General features: G+C 41.4%; 1 protein-coding gene across 1 annotated transcript in view; it reads left to right on the top strand.

Moving 5' to 3' along the window:
* The window catches only part of CHRM4 (cholinergic receptor muscarinic 4), a 163,793-nt gene that overhangs the window by 40,937 nt on the left and 104,029 nt on the right, over positions 1–18,827 (top strand). Inside the window, exon 2 of the mRNA XM_053688897.1 lies at positions 17,891–17,929. Within this exon, the coding sequence (XP_053544872.1) occupies positions 17,891–17,929 (39 nt within the window). The remainder of the gene's footprint in view (positions 1–17,890; positions 17,930–18,827) is intronic.

Raw genomic sequence — 18,827 nt, 5'->3', positions numbered from 1 at the left:
TTGAACATGCAATACAGATATAACAGATTTAACTGTTGTGGTATATAACATGTCTTTATCTTAAAATTTAATAAAATTAAGTTTCGTAAATTTTACAAAAGAGCAGTAATTGAATATGGATTGATTATAACAACTTGCATAAAATGTTTTTGTCAGCAAATTTTGATTTAGTTTTAGTCATAGTCTTTTGACTAAAATGTCATTTTAGTTTTAGTCGTATTTTAGTAATCAGAATTTCTTTAGTTTTATAGTCATTTTAGTCTAGTTTTAGTCGAACGAAATTAACACTGCCAAGGACGTACAGGGTACATCCTACAAAAACTGTCACTTAATGAGGGTTTCAAGCGGTAGAAGTGATCGTGATCGCTTTAGGGGTTTCAAGGGGTAGAAGCGATCGTGATTACTTCCAGCCGCTTTCAGGGTTTTGCAGGGATGCCTCGATATTGAGACATTGTGCAATACCCTTTTTTAAAAAAAAAACAATGCATTGAGAGCCGGGAGCATGCACGGGGCGGGAGTAGGTGGGACCTGCTACACTGTGGAACTGTGAAAGGGAAGGAGGGAGGGGGATAAATGTTGCCCAAGGGATCTGGGAGGGGGTGGGGGTAGGTTATTGAGTGGGGCAGCTACACTACAGAAAAATTGCTGTTGTTTTTTTCTTTTGTTTTAATTGAAAAAAAAAAAAAAAAAAAAAGGCCAATTTTATAGCAAATTGGGTACTGGGCAGACAGCTGCCTGTACCCAAAATGGTGGCAAATAGGTAGAGGGGGGAGAGTTAGAGAGCTGTTTATGGGGGATCAGGGAGATTGGGGGCTAAGGGGGGATCCTACACTGCAGAATATATATGGAAAAAAAGCCTTTATATTAGTACTGGCGGTTAAAATTGTGGGTGCGGGAGGGAAGAGAGCTGTTTGAGTGGGTTCAGGGAGGGATCGGGGGTGGGATGTTGATCTCTACTCAAAGCTAAAATTAACCCTACAAGCTACCTAATTAACCCCTTGTGCTGCTAGGGCATAATACAAGTGTGGTGCGCAGCGACATTTAGCTGCCTTCTAATTACCAAAAAGCAATGTCAAAGCCATATATCTATTTCTAAACAAAGGGGATCCCAGAGAAGCATTTACAACCATTTGTGCCATAATTGCACAAGCTGTTTGTAAATAATTTCAGTGAGAAACCTAAGTTTGTGAAAAAATTTAACGATTTTTCCTTCTTAATATAAGGAGAGTCCACAGCATCATTCCTTACTGTTGGGGAAAAACTGAACCTGGCCACCAGGAGGAGGCAAAGACACCCCAGCCAAAGGCTTAAATACCTCTCCCACTCCTCCCATCCCCCAGTCATTCTTTGCCTTTCGTCACAGGAGGATGGCAGAGAAGTGTCAGAAGATTTTGGAGTATTTTCTTAGGAGGGTTATCTGCCCTTCGATATGGGACTGGAGTTTTAAGTAGTCTTGGCAGCCTCTCAGGGAGAGCATTGGCAAAAGTTAGAGTCTGGAGATGCAGGGAGAGTCTTTCTGCAAACCCATCCAGACTGCCTGCTAACAGCTCCTTAAGCAATCAGTGTTGACAAGTTTCACTGCCTGCTCGTTTTCTTCACTTCAAGTCCATGTCAGAGCGATGCTACAAGACTGTCACACTTGAGAGGCTGTGTTTCTGTTCCACAGCATGGATTCTGGTAAGATCATTTCAATATTTACATATGTTGGAAACTCTATAAGACAGGGGGTCACGTTGTGGCTCCTTTTATCTTAATAGATTCGGGTTTAATATCTCCTGAGCGGATTATTGAACAGTGGGGATTAATCAAATGTGTTGCTTTGATTTTTATGCTGCTTTATGGGTGAGATTTTATTGGGCTCATAGGCTGTTTGTTATGTGGCTGGAGCACACGGGTTTTTACTTTGACTTTGAACTCTGTGCAGCTTGAAGCTTGACATGCTTTTTTCTCATAGCAGGGGTGGGTCCTGCCTTGTGCACCTCGTGACCAGGTGTCAGGTATTTAGCTGCATGTGTATATACCTTTAAGTACAGCCTATAAGTTCCTGCTCAACACAGCCTCAGCTGCTAATTAATGAGTTTAGCTTGTAGAATTGCTACACACAGCATGGATCATTGTGCTCCCTAATACTTATGTCTTTTGGAGTTTATAACTTTTACCTGAAGATATATCTTTCCACAATCACAGTTTTGTGTGAACCTAACTCTGTTCCCTCTAAGACAACTGCATAGGATTTTATTGGGCTAACTAAATCTAATCCGATTGCCTACAACAGCTACAACCACAAACACAGATAACCTGTTTGCTGCCCGCACAGACTTCAGTCTGCTTACCCCCTGCAGCTCATACCTTTCCAGCTGGAACCATCGCTTACAACCTCTCAGACTTACAAGTAAGTGCATAGTAGCTGTTATCGTTATGCTTGTACTGTAAACAGGACTGTAAAACTTACTTGAGGATGTTCGATACTGCATACGAGTGCCGGGTGACCACACACCCTTGCAACGTCATCCTGGTTACATCCTAGCCACAGCAGCTCCGCTGTCTCTTCCGCTCAGTCACCAAGGGCAGGTGTATTGACTTTCACCAGGGGGGTTTTGTACTGAAGCTTATGAGAAACAGCTACAAGTCTGAACAGTTCTACGCTATCCACTTTATTATTATTATTAATTATTATCGGTTATTTGTAGAGCGCCAACAGATTCTGCAGCGCTATTAACAAAGTGGAGTACAAAAAACAGTTTATAGAGATCAAATGGGTAGAGGGCCCCTGCCAAGAGTTGCACTGTTGTAGTGAGCTCTTGAGGAGGTGATCAACAAACAGCTGGACTCTTAAACTTACATGCTAGGGGGGGTTCAGGGGATAGCAATGGAGGAGAGGAACTGGTATAAAGAAAGGTTAGTAGTAGGTTGTATGCATCCCTGAACAGTAGAGTCTTTAGGGGAGCACTTGAAGCTTTTAAAAACTAGAAGAGTCTGTGGAGCGAGGCAGAGAGTTCCACAAGATGTGAGCCAGTCTGGAGAAGTCCTGTAAACGGGAGTGTGATGAGGTGACAAGGAGAGGAGAGAGGGAGGAGGTCGTGAGCAGAGGCGAAGGGGACGGGAGGGAGAGTATCTGGAGACAAGGTCTGAGATAAAGGGGGGAGCAGTGCAGTTGAGGGGCTTTGTATGTCAGAGTGGAGAATTTTGTGTTTGATCCTAGAGGGCAAGAGGAAGCCAGTGAAGGGATTGGCAAGAGGTGCAGCAGATGAAGAGTGACGTGTAGAGGAAGATGAGTCTGGCAGAGGCATTCATTAAGGATTGTAAAGGAGCTAGGCGGTAGGTGGGGAGACCAGAGAGGACAGAGTTGCAGTAATCGAGGAGGGGGAGGAGGATAGGAGAGTGGATTAAAATCTTAGTTGTGTCTTGTGTAAGGAAGTGTCAATTTTAGAGATGTTTTTAAGGTGGAAGCGGCAGGCTTTAGCCAAAGAATGAATGTGAGGAGTGAAAGAAAGATCTGAGTCAAATGGTGACCCAGAGACATCAGGCAAGCGGGGTAGGGGTAATGATGAGTTGGTCGACAGTTATCAGAAAGATTGGGGGTGGAGAGTTTAGAAGAATGGGGGGGAAAATAAGGAGCTCAGTTTTGGAGAGATTTAGCTTGAGGTAGTGAGAGGACATCCAGTTTGGAGATGTGAGGAAAGACAGTTAGTGACACGGGTTAGCAAGGAAGGAGAAAGGTCTGGTGCAGAGAAGTAGATTTGGGTGTCGTCGCAACAAATGATATTGTAACCATGGGACTTTAATTAGGGAACCTAGTGATGACGTGTAATTGAGAAGAGAAGGGGACCGAGGACAGAGCCTTGCGGTACTCCGACAGAAAGTGGTGACGGGGGCAGGAGGAGGACCCCAGAGAAGGGCTACACAAAGGTACGGTTTGACAGGTAGGAAGAGAGCCACGAGAGGGCTGTGTCACATTATGCCGAAGGATTGGAGGGGTTTGGAGGCAAGAGAGGGTGGTCGACAGTGTCAAAGGCTGCGGACAGATCAAGGAGAATAAGCAGGAGAGAAGTGGCCTTTTGATTTTGCTGTAAGTAGCTCGTTGGTAACCTTAACAATTGCTGTTTTCTGTGGAGTGATTGGGGACGAAATCCAGATTGCAATGGGTCAAGGATGGAGTTTATTGTAAGGAAATGGGATAGGCATGCATAAGCTGAGTTTTTCGAGAAGCTTTGATGCAAGAGGGAAATAGGGTGGTAGTTGGATGGGGAGATAGGATCAAGGGAAGGTTTTTTGAGGATAGGTGTGACCATGCATGTTTCAGCGATGAGGGATATATACCGGTGCTGAAGGAGAGGTTGAAAGTGTGTGTGAGTATAGGGGTGAGGGAGGGAGTAGCTGTGAGGTGGATAGGATCAAAGGGACAGGGTAGTGAGGTGAGAGCGCAGTAAGTAAGTGCCGAAACTTCTTCCTCAGTAACAGGGGAGAGAAATGAGCTAAGTTTTAAGGTTATGTGGGTTGTGGTTGATTGAGAGCATTTGAGGGGTGAGAGAATGGGAATTATGTTGAGAGCTGATTTAATTTCTGATGGAGTTGAGTTTTGTTATTGAAGTGTTGGCAAAGTTCTTGAGCTGACAGAGAGTTGTATTAGGAGGAGGGGGGAGGGCGAGAAGAGTATTGAAAGTGGGAGAACAAACTTTTTGGGTTTGAAGAAAGATTAGAGATAAGAGTAGAGAAGTAGTTTGCTTATGGGAATATTAAGGGCAGAGTGGTAGGAGTTCAAGATAATTTGTAGTGTTGAAAATCAACTGAACTCCTAGATTTTGCTCCAGTGCCGCTCAGCAGTACGGGGACATCTTCGTAGGTATCGTGTCAGAGGAGTATGCCAGGGCTGAGGATGAGTGTTTGGATTTCCGAGCTATGGTAAGGAGGGGCGAGATTGTCAGAGGACGGATGTAATGGTGGAATTATAGTGGCAGATAGATTGGTCAGGGCATGAAAAGGAGGAGAAGGATGAGAGGAGAGGTTTGAGGGGAATTAGAGAGCTGTTGTTGATCTAATGATGTAATGCTTCTGTGAAGTTTGGTGTGAGGAGCAGAAGGAGGGAGAGTTTGTAGGGAGGGAGTGATATGTTTGCAAGTAAGTGAGATTGTGGTCAGAAAGAGGAAAGGGGGAGGTTTGTGAAGTTTGAGAGGGTGCATTCGATAGCTAAAGATCAGGTCAAGGGAGTGACCATCTGTGTGAGTGGGAGAATCAGTCCTTTGTGACAAACCAAAAGAGGAAGTGAGTTGCAGAAGGTTGTTTTGCAGAGGAGGCAGTGGGATTGTCAGAAGGATGGTTGAAGTCACCAAGATGAGGGAAGGGGTGTCTGAGGAAAGGAAATAAGGGTAGCCATGTGCAGCCAAGTGATCTAGAAATTGAGTTGAGGTGCCAGGAGGACGGTATAGACTGTGACACGTATAGAAAGAGGAGAGAATAAGCGAATCATGTGGGTTTCGAATGAGGAAAATGTGTAGGGAAGAGATTGGATGTATTTTGTTGAAAGGGTGCAACGAGAGGAAAGTAAAAATACCTACACCACCTCCTTGTCTGTTACCAGACCGTAGGAGTGAGGCTGAAGTGGAGACCCCCATGTGACAGAGCAGCAGTGGATGCTGTTGTCTAGGGGAGAGAGCCAGGTTTTCTGTAGGGGGCTAGAAGGTTGAGGGAGTGGGAGATTAAAGATGTCATGTATAGAAGTGAGTTTGTTGCAAACAGAGCGAGAGTTCCAAAGTGCACAAGTGAAAGGGTAAGTGGCTTTTGATGCAAGAGGAATGTGAGTAAGGTTGTCAGAGTTTTTGTTTTTTGAGTCTGTGGGATGGTATACATGATTTGCACGGCTAGGCAGTTGTTGGGGACCAGGATTAGGGGGAGGATGTCACCAGCAGCTAGTAGAAGCAAGAGGGGAGAGTGACATAAGATGAGATACAGATTTGCAGTAGTGAGACTGCTTTTGAGACAAGGTGCAGGGGGGGGAGAGAGAGTGTTTAGGAATAGTAGAGTTCATGAGTACAAAAGTAATGTGAGTTTAAGAGAGATGGGCTAATGAACAGTGCAGGTGGAGAGGGAGAAGGAGTAATTGAAGTAAAGTAGTTTGGTTAGAGAGACAATAGGTAGCAAAAAGGAATAAGAAGATATTAGGGGAATTTTTATCAAAAGAAGGAACCAGTTTAACCCGTAAGACACAGTTTACTGTAGCAATTGCATTTGAAAACAGTAAGGTATATCAAACATAATATTACAAAGAGTACTTTGCCATTGTGTCTTGGCCCCTTGCCCAATCCTTGTCCAATTCTTGGTAAAATTCTATTGCTAGTGAATCACTTATAAAATTTAGCAGCAGACTTAACCTAACCAGGTCATACAGTTCTCTCCTGTAACCAAATAATCAAATTACAGGAGTCATTTCTTCCTTAAAGCGATATACACTGCACAAATAGCAGCAGGCAAAATCTGCAGTTGAGAATCCAAAAATTGTACCAAACATACAAATACATTTAACACAGCCACCGCTGACACCAGGAGTGGGTCTCACTTTCATTTCCTCTTTCCTGACCGAGCTGGCTCTCGGAGAAGATGCTTTTTTCTCTGTATTGTCCTGGGTCTAGGAGATGAGTGCCCCAGCCATTGGAGTATAAAGGAGCCGTTTTGTGAGAAATAAAAATATTGTCCTACTGTCATTAGCTTAAGCTATGGAGGATTCTGATATTCTTGAGGTACTCCCTCTATTCCAAATAGTAAATACCTGTTTATATTGTGAGGAGGCCTTGGTATGCCGCCCTCTCAACTATGTTCCACATGCCTTGACAAAGTTATTAGGTCTAAAAAAGGTTATCCCCTTAGTAGGCACTGAGCCTTCCACCTCTGAGGACTCGCTGTCCCATGAGTTCATACCCATCAGTCATCTCCTCATCACATGCAGCTTTCCGTAGCACATCTGATCCCCATCTGGAGGGAGCATTTACCATCAGACTTTACCGCACAGTTAAAAATGGCGGTGTCTGAGGGCCCTCAGTGCTTTACCTCGCCCTGCCCAAATGCAAGCAAAAGGTTAGACATTGCTCTTCTGCCCAGGGGTCATCAAGTGATTTATGGATTTATTCCGTTTTTTCAATTATCCAAGGATGAATCACAATCTGAGACTTCAAAGGGTGAACTTTCTGGGTCGGAGTCTGCTACCTCTAAGCCTCCTGCTGCAGAGGAACCACCTTTAGATTTAAGATTGATACACTTACGTTTTCTTTTTAAGAAAGGTCCTTCCTACATTAGAGGTTTAAGGAGGCCAAGCTGCCTGACGAACCTTTGATTCCTAAATTAGACAGAGTTTACGAGGACTGGGTTTGTGCCGTTAACTTTTCCTGTTCCTGTAAGAATGACGAACAATATTTAAAACAGAGTAGGATAGATTGGATCTTCCTTTTCCCCTTCGTCTAATTTTAAAAAATTATCTGCTCCCGGACTCTCAATTTGAGTTGTGGGGTTTCGTCCCTAGAGGTGGATGGTGCTATCTCCACACTTTGTCAAACTTACTACTTTCCCGCTTGAGGATAGCTCGTCATTCAGAGAGCTGATGGGATAAGAAGATGGAAACTTTTCTAAGAAAAATGTTTCAACATACGGGATATTTGTTTCAACCGGCAGCAGTAGTTGCCTCGTTTGCTGAGCTGCTGCCTACTAGTGCGACTCCTTAGCGAATTAATCGAGGTGGAGGGTCCCCTCAACGTTATCCAGGAAAGAATTAAAGCCTTGAGAATTGCTAATTCTTTTATCTGTGATGCAAGCATGCAGATTATTTTCTAAATGCTAAGGTTTCTTGCTTTTCAGTGCAGACCCGTCGGGCGCTCTGGCTGAAGGTCCTGTCTGCTGATATGACTTCTAAGTCTAGACTACTTTCCCTTCCTTTTAAGGAAAATATTTATTTGGTCCAGGGCCTGGACTCCATTATCTTCCACGGTTACAGGGGCAAGGGTGCCTTTTGCTACCTGCTGGATAAAAAGGACAGGTCTAAGGGACAAGGCTCTAACTTTCGTTCCTTTGTTCTGAGAATCCAACGACAACAGTCCTCTCTAAGCCTGAGCAAACCAAGAGTACTTGGGAAGCCGGCTCAATCCTGGAATAAATCCAAGCAGAGCAAGAAGCCAGCTGAGACTAAGTCGGCATGTTGCTGTTTTCAGATGCTTGGTTCAGGGACGAGCGGATCCATGGGTCCTGGAGGTCATAGCTCAGGGATACAAGATAGGTTTCAAATCTCATCCACCCAAGGGCAGATTTCTCCTCTCAAGCCTGTCTTCCAAACCAGAAAGAGGGGAAGCCTTTCTGGGGTGCGTGCGGGATCTGTCCCTCTTTAGGGGTCATTATCTCGGTTCCTATCACAGAAAGAGGTGTTGGGATACTATTAAACCTGTTCATAGGTCCCAAAGGAAGGCGGGAACTTTCTGCCCGATTCTGGACCTAAAGTACTTAAAGAATTTCTAGTTCAAGATGGAGACCATAAGGTCTATCCTTCCCTTAGTTCAGGAAGGACAGTTCATGGCCACTATAGATCTGAAGGATACTTACCTTCACATTCCAATCCACAAGGATCACTTCCAGTTCCTAAGGTTTGCATTCCTGACCAGCACTTTCAGTTCATTGCACTTCTGTTTGGTCTAGCTACTGCCTCCAATGATTTTCACAGAAGGTTCTATGGGCTCATCTAGCCGTTGCCAGAACCCGAGGTATATAGCAGTACCCTCCCTACTTGGACGATATTCTGGTACAATCTCCATCTTTTCATCTGGCAGAGGACCATTCAGTATCTCTTCTTCTCTCTCTTCTTCGATCTCATGGATGGAAGATAAACTTAGAATAGAGTTCTCTTATTCCAAGCACTAGGGTAGAATTCCTGGGTACTGTGATAGACTCCATATCCATGAGGATATTTCTAACAGACCAGAGACGTTGCAAGCTAGCTTTGGCATGTCTTGTCCTCCAGATCTCCTTAAGGCTATCTGTGGCTCAGTGTATGGAGGTAATTGGTCTCATGGTGTACAGCATGGACATCATTCCCTTTGCCAGGTTCCATCTCAGACTGTTTGTAACGGCGATCATTCGGATCTGTCTCAACAGATTTCTCTGGACAACAGTCAAGAGAATTACTCTCTTGGTGGCTCTATCCAGATCATCTGTCCCGAGGGACATCCTTTCTAAGACCATCCTGGGAGATTGTGGCTACGGACGCGAGTCTATCAGGATGGGGAGCTGTGTGGGGTGCCAAGAAGGCACAGGGCCTGTGGTCTCAGGAGGAACGCTTCCTCCCGATCAACATTCAATTTTCAATGCTCTGAAGGCTTGGCCCCTTCTGGGTTTGTCCCGGTTTATCAGATTCAAGTCAGACAATATAAACTCTGTGGCTTATATCAACCATCAAGGGGGGACAAGAAGCTCCCTAGCAATGAGGGAAGTTTCTCAGATTCTGGAGAGGGCGGAGGCCCACAGCTGTTCGCTGTCAGCAATCCACATTCCGGGTGTGGACAACTGGGAAGCAGAAAATCATTTCATCCGGGGGAATGGTCTCTCCATCCCGAGGTGTTTGTGAAGATATGCTACATGCTGGGGACGCCGGAGATAGATCTCAATACCAAGCTACCCAGATATTGGGTCGAGGTCCAGGGATCCTCAGGCGGAGCTAATAGATGCATTAGCGGTGCCTTGGAGGTTCAATCTAATTAATTTACCTTTTCCTGCCTTTAACCACTCCTTCCTCGTGTAGTGGCCCGCATCAAGCAGGAGCAGGCATCAGTAATACTGATTGCTCCATCATGGGCCACGAAGAACGTGGTTCGCGGATCTGATTGGGATGTCTTCTTCTCCTCCATGTAAGTTATCTTGTCGCAGGGATCTGCTGGAACAAGGTCCTTTTTGTTCATCAAAATCTAGATTCTCTGAGGCTGACTGCATGGAGATTGAACGCATAGTCCTAGCCAAAAAAGGTTTTTCTGAGAGAGTTATTGATACTCTCATTCAAACTCGTAAGCCGGTTACTCATCGCTTCTATCATAAGGTGTGGAGAACCTATTTATTCTGTGTGAAGAGCGTGGATTCCCCTGGTATGAAGTTAAGGTTGCCAGGATCCTATCGTTTCTCTCCAGGATGGACTGGAGAAGGGTCTTTCTGCCAGTTCCCTGAGGGGACAGATTTAAGCCCTGTCTGTTTTACTGCACAAGGGGCTCTCAGAGCTTCCTGGTGTACAGTCCTTTGTTAAGGCTCTGATTAGAGTCAAACCTGTGTTTAGATCTAAGGCTCCTCCTTGGAGTCTGAATCTTAAGTTGTTGCAATTTTAAGCAACTTCCTAATTTACTCCTATTAATTTTTTAAGGTTTTGCAATGGGCTCCGTTTGAGCCTATGCATAAAATTGACATTAAGTTGTTGTCCTGGAAGGTTCTTTTCTTACTGGCTTTTGCTTCTGCAAACAGAGTTTCTGAGATTGCTGCTTTGGAATGTGAGCCTCCTTATCTGGTGTTCCATTCTGATAAGGTTGTCCTACATACTAACGGCTAGATTTGGAGTTTTGTCGGTAACGACCCGAAAAACTAACGCCGGCTTTTTTCTGGCCGCACCATAAAAATAACTCTGGTATTGAGAGTCCACATAAAGGCTGCGTTAGGCTCCAAAAAAGGAGCGTAGAGCATTTTTAACGCAGCTTCAACTCTCGATACCAGAGTTGCTTACGCAAGCGGCCAGCCTCAAAAACGTGCTCGTGCAACGATTCCCCCATAGGAAACAATGGGGCTGTTTTGAGCTGAAAAAAACCTACACCTGCAAAAAAGCCGCGTTCAGCTCCTAACGCAGCCCCATTGTTTGCTATGGGGAAACACTTCCTACGTCTGCACCTAACACTCTAACATGTACCCCGAGTCTAAACACCCCTAACCTTACACTTATTAACCCCTAATCTGCCGCCCCCCGCTATCGCTGACCCCTGCATATTATTATTAACCCCTAATCTGCCGCTCCGTAAACCGCCGCTACTTACATTATCCCTATGTACCCCTAATCTGCTGCCCTAACATCGCCGACCCCTATATTATATTTATTAACCCCTAATCTGCCCCCCACAACGTCGCCTCCACCTGCCTACACTTATTAACCCCTAATCCGCCTCACTAACCCTATAATAAATAGTATTAACCCCTAATCTGCCCTCCCTAACATCGCCGACACCTAACTTCAATTATTAACCCCTAATCTGCCGACTGGAGCTCACCGCTATTCTAATAAATGTATTAACCCCTAAAGCTAAGTCTAACCCTAACACTAACACCCCCCTAACTTAAATATAATTTAAATATAACAAAATTAATTATCTCTTATTAAATAAATTATTCCTATTTAAAGCTAAATACTTACCTGCAAAATAAATCCTAATATAGCTACAATATAAATTATAATTATATTATAGCTATTTTAGGATTAATATTTATTTGACAGGCAACTTTGTAATTATTTTAACCAGGTACAATAGCTATTAAATAGTTAAGAACTATTTAATAGCTACCTAGTTAAAATAATTACAAAATTACCTGTAAAATAAATCCTAACCTAAGTTTACAATTAAACCTAACACTATACTATCATTAAATTAATTAAATAAAATACCTACAATTACCTACAATTAACCTAACACTACACTATCAATAAATAAATTAAATACAATTCCTACAAAATAACTACAATGAAATAAACTAACTAAAGTACAAAAAATAAAAAAGAACTAAGTTACAAAAAATAAAAAAATATTTACAAACATAAGAAAAATATTACAACAATTTTAAACTAATTACACCTACTCTAAGCCCCCTAATAAAATAAGAAAGACCCCCAAAATAAAAAATGCCCTACCCTATTCTAAATTACTACAGTTCAAAGCTCTTTTACCTACCAGCCCTGAACAGGGCCCTTTGCGGGGCATGCCCCAAAGAATTCAGCTCTTTTGCCTGTAAAAAAAAAAACATACAATACCCCCCCCAACATTACAACCCACCACCCACATACCCCTAATCTAACCCAAACCCCCCTTAAATAAACCTAACACTAAGCCCCTGAAGATCTTCCTACCTTATCTTCACCATACCAGGTTCACCGATCCGTCCTGAAGAGCTCCGTCCGATGTCCTGATCCAAGCCCAAGCGGGGGGCTGAAGAGGTCCATGATCCGGCTGAAGTCTTCATCCAAGCGGGAGCTGAAGAGGTCCATGATCCGGATGAAGTCTTCATCCAAGCGGGAGCTGAAGAGGTCCATGATCCGGATGAAGGTCTTCTATCAACGGCATCTTCAATCTTCTTTCTTCCGGATCCATCTTGCAGACCTCCGACGCGGAACATCCTCTTCTCCCGACGCCTACTAGCCAAATGACGGTTCCTTTAAGGGACGTCATCCAAGATGGCGTCCTCGAATTCCGATTGGCTGATAGGATTCTATCAGCCAATCGGAATTAAGGTAGGAATATTCTGATTGGCTGATGGAATCAGCCAATCAGAATCAAGTTCAATCCGATTGGCTGATCCAATCAGCCAATCAGATTGAGCTCGCATTCTATTGGCTGTTCCGATCAGCCAATAGAATGCGAGCTCAATCTGATTGGCTGATTGGATTTTGTAATTATTTTAACTATTTTAGCTATTAAATAGTTCTTAACTATTTAATAGCTATTGTACCTGGTTAAAATAAATACAAAGTTACCTGTAAAATAAATATAAATCCTAAAATAGCTATAATATAATTATAATTTATATTGTAGCTATATTAGGGTTTATTTACAGGTAAGTATTTATCTTTAAATAGGAATAATTTATTTAATAAGAGTTAATTAATTTCGTTAGATTAAAATTATATTTAATTTAGGGGGGTGTTAGTGTTAGGGTTAGACTTAGCTTTAGGGGTTAATACATTTATTAGAATAGCGGTGAGCTCCGGTCGGCAGATTAGGGGTTAATAAGTGTAGGTAGGTGGAGGCGACGTTGTGGGGGGGCAGGTTAGGGGTTAATAAATATAATACAGGGGTTGGGCGGTGTTAGGGGCAGCAGATTTGGGGTACATAAGTATAACGTAGGTGGCGGTCGGCAGATTAGAGGTTAAAAAAAATTTAATCGAGTGGCGGCGATGTGGGGGGGCCTCGGTTTAGGGGTACATAGGTAGTTTTATGGGTGTTAGTGTACTTTAGAGCACAGTAGTTAAGAGCTTTATAAACCGGCGTTAGCACAGAAAGCTCTTAACTACTGACTTTTTTCCTGCGGCTGGAGTTTTGTCGTTAGATGTCTAACGCTCACTTCAGACACGACTCTAAATACCGGAGTTAGAAAGATCCCATTGAAAAGATAGGATACGCAATTGACGTAAGGGGATCTGCGGTATGGAAAAGTCGCGGCTGAAAAGTGTGCGTTAGACCCTATTTTGAGTGACTCCAAATACCGGAGGTAGCCTAAAACCAGCGTTAGGAGCCTCTAACGCTGGTTTTCACAGCTAACGCCAAACTCCAAATCTAGGCCTATGTTAGGTTTTCTGCCTACGGTCGTGTCTGAATCAAGAGATTGTGGTTCCTTTCCTTGTGTCCCAATCCTCCTTCTTTGGAGGAACGTTTGCTTCATAATTTAGTTCTATCTTTAGGCTACTAAGGATTTTAGACAAACTTCTTCCTTGTTTGTTGCCTATTCTGGGAAGGCGTAAGGGGTCAGAAGGTCTCTTCGACTTCCTTATCTTTTTGGATGAGGAGTGTTATCCGCTTAGCTTTTGGGAGGTTTTGCAGGCTGTGGGTGCCCTCAGCTTATGGGCCGCCTCTCTTTTTGTCCCTCCCGTTATCATTCAGTGTCCTCTAGAGCTTGGGTATAAGTTTCCCAACAGCACAGAATGATGCCGTGGACTCTCCTTATATTAAAGGGACATTGAACCCAATTTTTATTTCATGATTTAGATAGAGCATGCACTTTTAAGCAACTTCCTAATTTACTCCTATTAATTTTTCTTCGTTCTCTTACTATCTTTAATTGAAAATCATGAATGTAAATCTTAGCAGCCAGCCCATTTTAGGTTCAGCACCATTGATAGTGCTTGCTTTTTGGAGGCTGACAATTACCCACCAATAAGCAGGCATACCCAGGTTCTCAAACAAAAATGGGCCGTCTCCAATGCATCACATTCCTGCTTTTTAAATAAAGATAGCAAGAGAACGAAGACAAATTTATAATAGGAGTAAATTAGAAAGTTGCTTAAAATTGCATGCGCTATCTCTGAATCATTAAATAAGAAAAAAATGTGTTTAGTGTCCTACCCCTTGAGTGCTAACGACGGCTCTTAGCCGTCGCAGACTTTCCCACTCTGGTGCCAACGACGGCTCAGCCGTCGCTAGCAGTCTCCCACCTTGAGGGAGATCTGGGGGCTCCCACCCGCTCCTTCCCCGGCGATCGGGCCTGCATAGTGACAGGCATCGCCGGTGACGTCACGTGCAATGACGTGATGTCATCGCACAATTTTATTTATACTTAACAATGTTAAGTATAAGAGCAGGGGGCATGCTGCTTAGAAGCCTGTATCTCAGGCATCTAAGCAGCTACAGATCCCCAAGACCCACCGTTGGAAAGGAAATCGCCTAACATTTCCAACAGTGTAAGTTGGGGATCTGAAAAAAACAAAACAAAAGTTAAAAACATTTTTTTCAAAAAATTTAAAAAAAATTAAAAAAATTATAAAAGCTTAGCACCCAGGTGGGAAAGTGCTTAGCACTCAAAGGGTTAAGAAGGAAAACATAAATTATGCTTACCAGGTAATTTCATTTCCTTCTGTATAAGGAGAGTCCACAAACCCTGCCCGTGTTCTCCGATGGGCAGCCCTCTAAATTATATTTTTCTTCTGGTACCATTTATACCCTGATATTTCTCCTACTGTTCCTTGTTCCCTCGTCAGAATGACTGGGGGATGGGGGAAGTGGGAGAGGTATTTAAGCCTTTGGCTGGGGTGTGTCTGCCTCCTCCTGGTGGCCAGGTTCAGTATTTCCCAACAGTAAGGAATGATGCCGTTGACTCTCCTTATACAGAAGGAAATTATCTGGTAAGCATAATTTATGTTTTTTTATTTGATCGCATTTAGCAGTAAAATGGTGGCATGAAATATACCAAAATGGGCGTAGATCAATACTTTGGGTTGTCTACTAAAACAAAATATATACATGTGAAGGGTTATTCAGGAATTCCAGACAGATATCAGTGTTACAATGTAACTATTGCTAATTTTGAAGAAAAAAAATGGTTTGGAAATAGCAAAGTGCTACTTGTACTTATTGCCCTATAACTTGCAAAGAACATGTAAACATTGGGCATTTCTAAACTCAGGACAAAATTTAGAAACTATTTAGCATGGGTGTTTATTGATGGTTGTAGATATGTCACAGATTTTGGGGGTCAAAGTTAGAAAAAGTGTGTTTTTTCAATTTTTTCATCACATATTTTATAATTTTTTTATAGTAAATTATAAGATATGATGAAAATAATGGTATCTTTAGAAAGTCCATTTAATAGCGAGAAAAACGGTATTTAATGTGTGGGTACAGTAAATGAGTAAGAGGAAAAATTATAGCTAAACACAAACACCGCAGAGATATAAAAATAGCCTTGGTCCCAAACGGTAAGAAAAATTGAAAAGTGGTCCGGTCACTAAGGGTTTTTTCTTTCATGATTTAGATAGAGCACACTTTCCAATTTACTTCTATCATTTTTTTCTTCATACTTTTGTTTTCTTTTGTTGAAAAGCAATGTTGTAAGCTCAGGAGAGTGCACATGTCTGCCGCAATATATGGTAGCAGTTTTGCAACAATGTTATACATGAATGAGAGCACTATTTCCTGTCCTGTACTACTTCAGGCTTTTGCGCGCTACCCTATGTAGATATCTTCACAAAAGAATGACTTGAGAACTAAGCAAAATTGATAAAAGAAGTAAATAAGATTTTTTTTTTTTAAATTGTATTCTCTATCTCCATCATCAAATAAACATTTTGAGTTTCCTGTCCCTTAAACACTCCTCGTGCTACCAGAGCTTTAGGCTTTTTCATTGTAGAAACTTATAATGAATAAAAATCTCACCTGTGGCTGAATGAGGATACAGAAACCAATTAGATGGTAGCGACTCCTTCATATGTTTATACAAAAGGGAGAACTCCTTCCTTCCTGGATCTGTATCTCAGCAGCTTCCAGCGTATCTCTTGTGTTTAATCTAAAGCTTCGTTATTATCTGTAAATGTGTCGTCTTTTTTTTTTTCCAAGTGCCAGAGGCTTCTTAAGTATTTTTTTTGCGCATCAATGTCTTCTCGTTCAATTATGTTGAGTCTCCTCGTATCTGGTGGATGTCAAGTGCTTTTTGTGTTCTGTCTTCAGTTCGATAGTTTCTCTATATATACGTATGTTTTTAAATGAGCTTCTCAGGGGACGATTATCAGACCATATTCTCCCGATTCAAATGCTATAGCTTATCCCAGCACATAAATCTCAAGCTCATACCTATTTCTGAAAGATCTTCTTTACAAATGCTCATTACATATCGAATTCAATAAAACTCACACAAAACAATGTTCACTAAAAAAAAAATGACTCGGAATGGATCTTTCGCGTCTATAGGATTGTCATAAAGATGCTTTTGTGTATTAAAGGCGCATTCTAAGGCAAAAGTAACCTGCTCTTAATCTATACCTCATATGATTTTTCTTGTAGTTTTTTTTTAAAGTTAAAAGTGGCAATTCTGGGGCGTTAAAAAAACAAAGAAAAAAAAAAAAAACACAGAAAAGTGCCTTTACGTTGCGGTCTATGGTGAACTGTGTGTTCCCTGTAAATATCGGTTGCTTTAACATTTGCATGCGCTGGTATTACGAAATGGATAGCAAATATTGTGAAAGGGATATTTTGCACTCCACTTGTAATGTAGCCCAAAAGCGGTTAAATGCACAGAGCCTGATGGTCAAAAACTCGCCAGCGTTGAGAGAAATCAAATAAAATCTTTGTTTTTTTAGCATGATATTGTAATATATGTGTCTTTCCCTTTCTGTTTCTAAAATTCTTTGAGGTACCATACGGTACTTACAAGACTTTTTAGATAATCTCACAGGAGCAGACATTTTTAGATTAACAGGCCCACAGGGAAAGACTGGTCCAGGAGCTGCGGAACCGGACATGGCGGCTGAGCAAAGCATAAGCAGCATTCACATATAGATGTCAATTACCTGTATAGGGTGCTGCAATTCTTAAAGGGCCATTATAGTCGAAAAATGTGTGATGTAATTTCAAGGCTGAACCATTTGTGGGAATTAAACACATATAGTAGAAGTACAACTCGGGAACCACAGAGCACTGCTGCTGAGTAGAGACTGCAGCTACTCGCACAAATCAGTTGTGTGACGACTAGTGCTGCTGATTGGACCAGCAGCAGTTTCTGCATATTAAAGGGTTGCTAGTCTTAAAATGACACAATCTAATGAATTAGAGCATTACATTTTTTTTACTATAATAGCCCTTTATCTAAATGTTTAAAGTCAGCTCCAGAGTAGCAATGTGCTTCTGGAAGCTAGCTGAAGACATCTGGTGAGCTAATGACAAGAGGCTTTTTATGTGTAGCCACCAATCACCAGCTAGCTCCCTGTAGTACATTGTTTCTCCTGATCCTACCTAGGTATGATTTTCAACAAAAGATAGCATAATACAAAGTCAATTTGATGATAGAAGTAAAGTATTTTAAAATGAAACACTTTATCTATTGCATGAAAGTTTAGTTTTGACTTGCATGTACCTTAATTGTCCTCCCATTACAATACTTTATTCCTCATACTATAATCTGTATTTTTATTTATTTACAGGTTTCCAAAAGCTAGAACAAGAGATGTTTAAACTGCCTGGTAAGTATGTTTTTTTTTATTTATTTTTTATGTATAAACTCCCATCTCTCCCATTTCCTCTGCTTGTCACGCTGTCCGACAGTCTTTCTTCATATATCCCAGTTCATGTTTGTCCATTCTTCAGTTTTTCTTTTCTCTCCCTCATTATTTTGTAAGATGTCTGTTCTTCACATACAGAATCTGCATAGCACGACAAATGGCTCTCAAGGTAAAATTTGCCTTTCTAAAATTCTTTGAAGGATTTCACATTTCTTAGATAATCTCGCCAGAGCGGAGAGCTCTAGATCATCACCCTTAGTGTTCAAGAGAATTATATCTATTTATTCTTTATATGTATTTATTCTTTATATGTAATTATATCTATTTATTTTTATATGTAATTGTATCTATTTATTTTTATATGTAATTATATCTATTTATTTTTATACGTATTTATTTTTATATGTTATTATATGTATTTATTTGTATATGTAATTATATGTATTTTTATATGTATTTATTTGTATATGTAATTATATGTATTTATTTGTATATGTATTTATTTTTTTAAATGTGTAAATCACTCAATTTCAAGGTATTTTACTGACTTCTTAACACACATTCATGTGTGAGAACTGAAAATAACCCTCTTATCCACTGTATATAAGACATAACATAGTACAGCTACTTGCTCTTTTAGTGTGTGTATGTATATATATATATATATATATATATATATATGTGTGTGTGTATGTGTGTGTATATATATATATATATATATATATATATATATATATATATATTATTACGTGCCTTTATTAGTGACGTTTCGGGGACATGCATTTATACTGAAAAACCACCAATGAAACAAAACCCCACCCCCTGGTTCAGAACAAAAAAACGCCAAGTGGTTGTCATA

Source organism: Bombina bombina, chromosome 7 (genome assembly GCF_027579735.1).
Source record: "Bombina bombina isolate aBomBom1 chromosome 7, aBomBom1.pri, whole genome shotgun sequence".
Taxonomy (NCBI): domain Eukaryota; kingdom Metazoa; phylum Chordata; class Amphibia; order Anura; family Bombinatoridae; genus Bombina; species Bombina bombina.
Note: the sequence above shows the minus strand (reverse complement) of the source record. Positions and strands in the feature narration are given on the sequence as shown.